Source organism: Filicampus tigris, chromosome 20 (genome assembly GCF_054856515.1).
Source record: "Filicampus tigris isolate MCC_2025a chromosome 20, RoL_Ftig_1.0, whole genome shotgun sequence".
NCBI classification, from domain to species: Eukaryota; Metazoa; Chordata; class Actinopteri; order Syngnathiformes; family Syngnathidae; genus Filicampus; species Filicampus tigris.
This window is the reverse complement of record NC_141236.1, coordinates 7,621,424-7,632,131: the sequence shown is the minus strand read 5'-3', so window position 1 is coordinate 7,632,131 and position 10,708 is coordinate 7,621,424. Positions and strand designations below refer to the sequence as shown.

Here is a 10,708-nt window from a genome sequence, read left to right as displayed (position 1 = left end):
ATTTTCTATAAGACTAAGCCTATAGTCAACAAATTATATTGAGTCAGTAAAAAAATAATCAGGAAAAAAATATTTTAGGAAAATCATGACTCAAAAGTTTACAGACTGACGAACAAAATGGTTGATGCTGAAAACATTCAAATAAAATCAACTTTGCATAACCAAACCAGAAAAATACTTTGCTTCTCTCTTTATTTTTATTTTAATAAATACAAAAAGGCATTTGAGTTATTTGGTTGTCTGTTTTGTTGGTAGTTGAGCAAGGAAGTGAAGAAATGTGGAAGCAAGTTGGGCTCTGGGCGCCACCTTGGATCACTCTGAAAACCTCCAAATACTCTATACAGAGGAGGAGGCCCAGCAGGAGGCGGAACTTGATAAAAAGTTCCCCACTCTTTGCATGTAACGTTGACATTTTTGCAGAGGTAAAACCTTATTTTATTTTTCAAAAACCCGTCTTGCATACTCTTTGGAGCGTTTTTTCTTTATACAAACATTGACCTTGAACACCTTTTCCCAGCATTTAAAAAAAAAAAAAAAAACACAAATAAAAATCATCCTTTTTCCTGAAAATATACAAGAGTCACAAGTTGTGTTTCCACTCATTTCTACAGCAGCGCCACCACGTCTCCATAAGGGGTGCCCTCTGTCGTCATGGTGACCAGCTGATGTGGCGAAGAGAGGACACTAATGGAGTCTGCGGGACCTGAAGGGACGGTAACAAGCGGGAGAGTACGCGGTCACATCAAGGACATGTGCACTTATAGGAAGTTTCAATCACTTCTAGGAAGCTTCAATGTGGCAGTTTACTGGAAGGGGAATATGGTCCCTCTCAAAAAAAAAAAAAAAAAAGACTTGTATTGAAAAGAAGTGGGTACCTGGTGGCCTGAGCATGGCGTGATGGAGGTTGACGGCGTCCACGCTAGTGGCCATGGCAACCAGGCCGGCACCGCTCTCGCCGTCGGCTTCCAGGAGGCTGCTGCGGGTCAGGGCCTCGCCTGGCACACAAACGCAAAGTTTTCAACACTCCACTTAATTCAATGCAGGACTGTCATCTTTTAAGGAAAGTGCAACTACATAATTGTCTCTTAAGACAATTTTTTGTCCCTTACCTCAACCTGTAATAGAAATTGTATATACATTAGGTACTAATTTTAAAGCCTTCCATTGAACAGAAGTAAAGGGGAAAAACTATCAACTTTAAAACAACGCGAAGGGCCAGATCTGGCCCGCAAGCCTTGAGTTTGAGAACGAGTGATTTAATGGCTCCCATAGCTTGTCTGCTGAATGTCATTCTAGCTGGTATCTGTCTGCTATCATTGTTTCAACCCCCACGCACTGTAGAAAATCCAGATTTAAGCACATCTTGTTCAATTAGAGCGTGCACGGCGGAATGTAAGCGCTTATTTCCGGAGCCCCGTCTGCCTGCCTCACAATCCCCCCGTGACGCTTTTGTGCCGATAAATAAATTAGCGTGCCAGAAGAAGATCTCATTTTGATCCCGTGCATGAAAACATGCGTCACCCATTTAAAGTTGATTAGTGCTTTATCACAAGAGTGCCAAACCCAGCAATACACATAAAAAAAAATTTAAAAAAATAAAAAATGTTATTTAAAGGTACCAAACTTTGTTATGTAACTTAATTGAGGGGCGGTGCGTGCGTGTGCATAAAGACCTGTTTCCCTGTTTTCAGCTGCGAGGGCATCGTCCCCGTGGCGTCTCTTAATATGGACGTTCCTGCTTCCGGACTGAGAGAACGTCTTCCCGCAGATCCCACATTGGTGAGGCTTCTCTCCTGGGTCACACACAATAAAGGTAGAGGCAAAAAGTCATTCACACCACGCGCATACATATTTGGGGGGGGGGGGGGGGGGGAAATCGAAGTGCGTGGGCGCCACTCATTCACTGACCAGAATGTACGAGCATGTGTTTTCTCAGACTGGAATACTCGGCAAAGGAGCGCCCACAACCATCTGCTTCACACACAAAAGGCTTCTCTCCTAAACATATGTGCACGCAGACACACGAACGCGAACACACACATGAACACACACCCACACATATGTTAATATTAAAAGAAGTGTGAAAAAGAAAACGCTTTAAGATAGTTTGGTTTAATAAACACGCCCCTAACTAAACACACTCTTACCTAAAATCATCTTTCCCCATTGAAATGAATGGAAATGCCACCTGTTCCACCAACTCCAAAAAATGTTTTGTTTTTAAAAAAAAAAATAGCCCTCTATAACATTTAAGTTGACAGAAACATAAGAGTTATAACATCATTGAAAAGAATGTAAAGCTTTCAACAGTTTGAACGTCATGATTTAATGCTGCCATTCATTTAATTGTGCTGCTCCTTCTTGGTATGGCCGCCACCGGGAGGCAGTATAATATCGTCATAACAGAAACAAAGAATAGACTTCTACTGTATATGACTCAGTAAGAGCCTGCAATATTGGTTATTTTGATGAATATGTCTGTGAATTTTGCCATATTATCTGACAGTATTTTGCTCCGCTGTTTGAGTTCAACTATCCATTGCTTAAAGCGGAAGTCAACCCACCAGGCCGACTAGTTGAAACATGGCATTCTGATTAATTTTGTGTTTGTGGAGTATAAGTTAAGCAGTAAAATGCACTCGTTTTTAGCCATCTCTGGGGGCGGCCATTTTGTCTTCTGTCGACTGAAAATGACATCACAACTGCTCACAACGACCGATCACGGCTGACCTGTTCTCTGAATCTGAGCCGTGATTGATCCTTGTGAGCAGTTGTGATGTCATTTTCAGTCGACAGAAGACAAAATGGCCGCCTCCAGAGATGGCTAAAAACGAGTGGATTAACACTTATTCCACAAACGCAATATTTATCAGAGTGCCCTGTTTCAACTAGTGGGCTTGCATAGAACATATTCTTGAAAAAAAAATGTTTGCGTTGACTTCCGCTTTGAATTGTTCAAAAACCCTGACAAATGTGTTCCAATGATCCAAGGAGCTATGTTGTCTGGGGCTTTATCTTCCCATGAGCTCACCACCTGTGGGAGGGGCCAAATGGGTTGGCTGAGCAAAGACATTTCCCCCAACTGTAGCTCACTCTATCCCGCCGTGGTGCTAAGATGTGTGTGTCATAACAATGGACAATGGCTGCTCTGTTAATCTGTTTCTGGCAGGAGGAGGTGGACCGGAACACGCCGTTAAATAATCTGAAGGTCACACTAAATGAAATGAGTGGTCGCAGCAGCAAAGACGCTGACTGCTCAGATCTACCCGCGAGTGCGCGCGCGCGAGTGTTTATTTGCTCACCGGTGTGCACGCGTTTGTGGTTCTTGAGGTTCCCGGCCGTGGTGAACTTCTTTCCGCAGTTGTTCTCTTTGCATACAAAAGGCTTGTCGCCGCTGTGCGTCCTCATGTGAACCTGAAGACGCTGCAGCACGTAGAAGCTCTTACCGCAGCCCTCCGCCACGCAGCGGAACATGCGGTCATTCCTGACGACAGCAACGAGAAGAGAGAGACTGACTCCATTTTGAGGCCAACACGGCCTTCCAGCATGCGTAATATAAAGCAAAGGATCAATATATAGCTGAATTGTTCTGTTAGTGTTTGTGTGAGGTCTTTTATTGCCACACAGGGGTCGCTAAACACATATTGGGCAATTTGCAAAACATTGCTTTGTTTATTGTATATGTTATTGCTACGCTCGGGGTGCAAAATCATAACGATTAGTATCGTTTCATTTCTCGTCCAAGCTGTTAAAAAAAAAAAAAAACAGCACAGGGGGGGCCAAGGGGACTCATGATTAGGTGGAAACTTCATTAATTTGGACTTTTATTAGTCCATTTGTCATGTTTTTGGTTCCCATTGAGAAATTACATTTTTAATATCAAATTATCATTGTTATAAATAACATTCTAAAAAAAATGTTGAGCTCATAATTCCAAGTCATACTTTTATAATTATGATCAAACGTTTAGTATAATTTAGAAATATAAAGGTGTCTATTATTTGGACATTAAATTTTTTTCTCTTAATTTACTTACAGTATACTTTATTACCACTTATGTTTCATGTTGCACCTTCGAACCGCAAAAAAAATTCGACATAATTCGGGAATAAAAAATCGATTAGGAATGATAAATAATACTTTCCCAGTTATGTTTAAATTAATTTCTGAATCATGCATTTTATATATATATTTTAATTTGATAATTTAAAAAAAAATGTAGATGATAGCACACATACTGTGGAAAATTATAATTATAAAATTATAATAAATAATAATAAAAAATCAAAATAATAAAAAATAATTATATTTTTTACATTTATAATGATGACACATCATTTTTAAAATACAACTGATTATTCATAAATAGATGCATTTCTATTTTTTAATTTATGTATAATGAATTTAGACGTTAGTGGAAACCTGTAATCCTATATTAATATTTTTTTTTATTTGAAAATTCCACTTTAAGTACCTCTGAGCAATTGCTTTTTGATTCTTTCATTTCTTGTGACACTTATTGAAAAAGGTGTGCCCAAAAGTCACTGTTAAAGTTCAGCTTCAGTGTTTTGTTTTTGACGTGCTTACTTGCACGGCAACAAAGAAAGTTGTCATTGCTTTACTTAACAATAACACCATTACACGTATTTGTAAAATTGTGTGACCATGAGGGATGTTAAACTGTGAATTAAATTTTTTTTTTTTTTTACATTATTTCCTAAGGGTCAAAACTGACAATGTGACTTTTTCAAACTCTTTAAAATGAAAGCTGAGTTGTGTAGGCGCTCACCTGTGTGTTTTGAGGTGATACTTGAGGTGAGCGGGCCAGGTGAAGGTCCTGCAGCAGCCCTCAAAAGAGCAACGGAGTATCTGTCTGGTGGCGAGGGGGCGCCCGCTCCGAGGCGGCGGCTGCTGCGGCGCTGGCAGCGGCGCGGTCTCCTTTCGCTCATCGTCAGCCAAGGGCGAGTTGTGCGTGAGGTCGCCTAGGCAACGGACAAGCCTGTCAGTTAGCCAGTGCGTCATCCGCTCAAGACCATCTTTCTTCGCTCAAGCGTGCTGCAACTTTATGAGTTGTACGAGTAAATGACCCTCATAAAACAACACCTTTTCCTCTCATCAAAATAAGTCTTTGTTTGCTTTCTGTCTTCAAAAAAAAAAAATCGATCTTCTCATAACACTATTTTTTTGAATTTGTTATCATTTGTTTTCTCAAAAAAAGTCAACCTTTAATTCTTATGACATTAGATACACGTGGTTTCATTGCCATTTAGATTTATGAAGGGTGTCCTTGAAAAAAAAAACAAAAAAAAAAACAACTCTCTTCTCTATGCGGTGTCCTGGGCCCAAAAAGTTTGACCTTACGAAACTTTCTTAGTGTAAACACAACTAAGCCGGGAGCACTTTTCAAACCTCACGGGGAGTTCAAAGATGAACCACAGGACCTTGGATGTCACTTGTAAATATTTACCTTCCAGGTCCTGATCTCAGCAACACGCCGCAGGACACAGAAGCGTTTATTACTCGAGATGAAGACGTGCCAAGCATGCAGACGGGCCTACAAATTGGTTGTGATCTTCAGACTTGAGATGAGAGGCGTCGAAAAGTGTTGGGAGTTGTCGCTGATTACGCTTCCCGCTTCATCTCGGCCCTGACCTCATTCCGCTCTTCTCCGTCGTTCAAGTAAAGTGTGCGTCTTCAAGGCAGCTTTTCCCTTCTAATTTTAGCTCCGCGTTACGTCACGGATACTGTTCGACAGAAATTGTCACTCGATGAGGTAACCCGGCTAACTACGCTCAATCCAAATTGCTTTGCAAATATTTAGCTTCCATTTATTTGATCAACAATGTATAATCTTGGGCTTGGAGTTTGCAATTTGTTGTTGCTAAATCATTTATAATGCTAACTACATTTTCAAAGTGCTACAAAGTATTTGCTTTTACGTTGTTGTTTTTTTTTAGAAGATAGACTGATAGATCGGTTTGTCTGACATCAGAGGTTAACATAAATGTGTTTATGACCAAGCTCACATTTAAATACAGACAAAAGAATACAAATATAAGCACACCAAATGAAAGGGAAGGAAAGAAATGTGCAACGCCAAACTAGGAAGGGCTGACTGCATTTTGTTGAATGCAACATGAAAGCATATTTTCCGTTGAAATTTAGACATATAGGGCGCAGTCTGTTTCAGCTTTTTTTCTTCTACTTTTTAATCAATCAGTGCCGCAACCTCCCACTTTTAAAATGGCCACACGCAACAACGCCGGGCTTCATCTACTACAAAAAAAAAACAAAAAACCTTCCAGAAATCGGCATTCAGTGATTAATAGGAGACTCTGAAAATAAATAGTGCTTCAGCTCGGTTGCCAGTGCATCTGCACAGAAGAGTCATCTTTCAAGAATTATCGCTAGATTTGAGGACTGCTTAGAATAAAGCTAAATCTAAGGATATCCAGTCTCTGTAAAGACAAGTCGCCGCACTGCCATTATAAATCACCAAGCTATAAAGCCCCCAGATTTTATTGCAGCCATAAAACTCACAAAACTCACCTGCAAAACAACAATAATAGAGTCAGCCCACTCGACTTCTCAGTGCCTCAAATAAACCGCACACATTTTGATAACTAAAAGAAAAGGACCCGCAGAAAATCTTGATCAGGCTATTGAATTTTAAATTCCTCTCCTGTTGAGGACTGCAGTCGGAATGAGCAATGTTTTTGGAATTGTTTTTCCGGCCGGTGTATCTCCCGCCTAATTGGAGGCGACTGAATGAATGATGACGGGGATGCGAGGGTCCCTCTGTCATCAAGGTGGCTTTCCTGATAAAGCGCTCGGCCGTTTTGTTTCTGTTTGCTAGTGAGAAGGGAATGGATTCTATAAGTGAGTGGATGACACTCACTAAGGTATGTTTACTGGCATTCAAATTCCTACGCTTCCTGAGAGTGTGTGCGCAAAGACAGGCAACGCTTGTATCGGCTCACGTTAATGAATTGACCAGTCAAGGATGGAGACGTGTTTATCGTGGCCGAGGCAAAAAAAAAAAAGTGTCAGCCTCACCGTCGATGGCGTTGGCCGCTCTGGCATCCTGGCTGGCCTTGGCGTCCCGTGCCAGCTGTGCCCGCGTGGCTGCAATCAGGCTGTCATGGGCCAGCTCCTGCACCCGCAGATACCAGGGGGCGATGCCGTCCAGGCCGTAGTCCCCCGACGAGACGTCGTCGTCGACGCCCGTTCCGTTCGCGGTGAAGATGAGGGACTCCGAGGAGGCCGTGATGCCTGTGACAATACCCGCACACTTTTTATCTACAATGAAAACAATCCACCTGCTTTCTTTTCAGCCAATATTTTGTGTCTTCAGACCTCCTTCAGACCTCTCTGACACCGTTTTAAAATCAAATATAAGCATCATTTTTTGCTACTTTACTGAAGCTTCTAATAAGTTACTAGAAACATGTAACATTTTTAATTATTTTTTCTTAAAGAGAAAGTCAACGCAAACATATTTTTTTCAAGAATATGTTCTATGCAAGCCCACTAGTTGAAACAGGGCATTCTGATAAATATTGCGTTTGCGGAATAAGTGTTAATGCACTCGTTTTAAGCCATCTCTGGGGGCGGCCATTTTGTCTTCTGTCGACTGAAAATAACATCACAACTGCTACCAACGACCAATCACAGCTCAGATTCAGAAAACAGGTCAGATTGGTGTTGAAACGATTCAGACTATCAGAAATAATTATCGATTAATTTGATAATCGATTAATAATCGCGCCTACGTTTCTCGATCGAAAACCTTTATTAGCCCCGCAATGTGCAAATCAAAAATGTCTTATATTAAAACTATAGATAGTTTAATAATATTCTAAATAAAATCAATCAATGTTGTGTCTTCAGACACAGGAGGTCATGAAGAACATATGGTGTTGTGTACCTTTTGCCAGGTTGAGCAGGACATAGGAAGTGCCATCCGACTGCTGCAGGTCATGCAGGATGGGCGGCGGGCTGGGCGAGGCCCGCGGGTGTGCGACGTGCGTCTGCTGCACCGCCAGCGGGCTTCGTTCCGACACGCCCCCCAGCTCTGAGAGCGATGAGGAACTCTCCGGTGGGGGGCTCAGCGCTCCATCTGAACAGCAAAGAAGCATTACCGGTACATTTCAATATATTTTGTTTCTGTAACATATACATTTATATATTTTTTTAAAAACTGTTTTCAGGGAAAAATTAAAATAATAGAAAATATATTTTTTCTTATTTTTCCAAGATAAAGATTTTTTTTTTTTCCAACAAACCTAAAGACAATTTTTTTTTTTAGGAAAAAAAGATCATATACTGTCATAACATACAGTATAGTTAGACTGTAATATATATTTATTTCAATATTTTTGTATTATTTTCAACAAAATACCAACCCTACTGCTCGTCTTGTTTTGCTGTGAATGGCTCTGATTGGTCAATTGCCAGAGGGCAAAATTCTGCTCCTGCCGTGAATCAGCTATTTTACCATGATAACAGCAGGTTGGACGTGAATAGGTTATTTTAGCGTGTTTAACACTGTGGCCGTTAGCACCAACCCTAATCACTGCAAATAAAATATGTAATAACATTCATATTTAAACATATTATTTAAAACCATTTGTACAAATAAAGTAATAGAATATGACCTGTGAGCTGCAGGTGTCCACACAGAGAGCTGCCGACCGGGGTCAGCAGCGGCAAGCAGGCATGTTTGGACTCGGGGTCTTCCAGACCCTGAACCAGCGGGATGGAGGCGTTCTGGACAAACTGCACCAGCAGCTGTGAGAAGGCCACAATTTCAGTATTACAATAAAGCGGACATATCGAACAAATGTGATTTGTTTTTGTTATGCAATGCTGTCTCCACAAATGAAAAAAACTACCTAGTCATGTAAACTAATCAAAATATTGAGACTTATGTGTACCGGCGCTCGCAAAGAAAAGGCAAAGCTGACTGCCATTTTGGAAGTTTAAACGGATCTTTCCCTCCAACCAACTTCACTTTTCTTCATAAAGACTTTGAACGACTGGTTCCAATGTGTCGATGTTATGGACAGGTAGGTGTCCATTATGTTCAAATCCTCAATAAACACGTGAAACCAACTGTCTCGTTGACAACTCCTGATACATGGCTACAAGTAATTGTAAACATAGCAAAAATGAAAATAAAATAAAAAGTGGAGGGCGGTACTTGAACCCGTGACGCGGTAAAGAATAAAACAACAGAGGCCTCCCGCGCCGCTTCCTAACCACTGCGCCACGACCCGTATAGGCACAAAACTGTTACTTGTAGATTCAAATAAATACCCCGGCGAGGTGGCACAAGTTCAATGTATACGCCCATGTCAACTGGCTCCGGGGTAGCAACTTGACATGGTGGCAATCGTGTTGTTTTTCACCTAAATTAAAGTTTGTACCTGACATTCCCGCGGACATGTATGCGCCAAACTCACTGATGACAAGTACGCGTGCATGGATGTAAAAAGTAGCGATGCATACATTGAACACCAAATTAACTTGTGACCTCACCGGGGTCGTGGCGCAGTGGTTAGGCAGCGGCACGGGAGGCATCTGTTGCTTTACTCTTCACCGTGCCATGGGTTCAAGTACCGCCCTCCACTTTTTGTTTTATTTATTTTCATTTTTACTATGTTAACAATTACTTGTAGTCATGAATCGGGTGTTGTAAGAGACGTTTGGTTTCACATATTTATTGAGGATTTGAGCAGGTATGCACTTGAACAATTTCCATGTAGCTTGTTACGAATCTGCAGACAGGAAACACAAAATAACATTTCGACATTGCCCAAACGGCCACATCTGGAATCGGGAGCCAGTTAATCTGGAAGCCAGTTGAACCGTAACACCGGTAACTGGGTAAAGCGTGTCATCGGTAAGAGTGACTTCACGAATGGTGAACCGCCAATAAGACAGGGGTTCATTTCATACAGAAAAAAGCCCAATATGCTAATATATACCTGTTAATAAGACGCATGGGAACGGTTTACATTTTTTAATTAAAATAAATGCGTAATATGACCCCTTTAAAGTTACCTCTGGTTTGGAATCGAGCTCATCGGAAAGCATGAGTCTCCCTGGGTGTCACCTATAAAGCAAACACGCGGGATGATTAGAAGCGACATTTCGTCAACGAATAAAGAGCATGAAATTGATCTCCTAACCTTTAGTAGCTAGAAGTGAGGATTCTGTGTCGGTCATAAGTTTGTGGTCATCTTGAAGTCGGAAACATGCCCCGAGCTGTTGCGGTAAAACGTCGAGTCATAACATTTCACCTATGTTAAGATAATTGTTTAGTAAACATGCATATAAATAACGACCTTGAAGGTAACAAATTAAAAAAAAGCATGTAAATAGGTGAATGGCATTATGAATGTTGGGTAGCTTAAGTTGTTAGCCGCGAGCTAACTAGCCACCGACATAGCAGCATCTGCACACCTGCCAATGGTGAAAAACTTGAACACCAACTGTTTAGGCAGTGGACTAAAACAACACGACAGAAGTCTGTTTTCACCTCATAAAACGCGTCGTTGTGTTGACACTGTGCCGGTAGAGGCTGGTTTATTTCGTCCGAACGAGAGTGCTAAAGTAGTACTGCTAGCTGGTAGGCTAGCGGCGCTTTTCTACGGCGTCTCGGATGGACGAAATTATTCAAAACGCCTCTTCCGGTCTTCGTCTG

The 10,708-nt window shown here is 41.3% G+C and overlaps 1 protein-coding gene across 1 annotated transcript; it reads right to left on the bottom strand.

Moving 5' to 3' along the window:
- Positions 1–175: 175 nt before the first annotated feature.
- znf410 (zinc finger protein 410) lies at positions 176–10,580 on the bottom strand. Its single transcript, XM_086018813.1, has 12 exons — positions 10,544–10,580; positions 10,194–10,304; positions 10,066–10,117; positions 8,658–8,790; positions 7,928–8,119; positions 7,057–7,272; positions 4,790–4,982; positions 3,303–3,484; positions 1,909–1,998; positions 1,674–1,793; positions 876–995; positions 176–703 (listed from the first exon to the last, which is right to left on the bottom strand). The coding sequence occupies exons 3-12, from the start codon at positions 10,096–10,098 to the stop codon at positions 606–608; spliced, it is 1,377 nt and encodes a 458-aa protein (XP_085874939.1). The 5' UTR covers positions 10,099–10,117; positions 10,194–10,304; positions 10,544–10,580; the 3' UTR covers positions 176–605.
- Between the last annotated feature and the right edge of the window lie 128 nt (positions 10,581–10,708).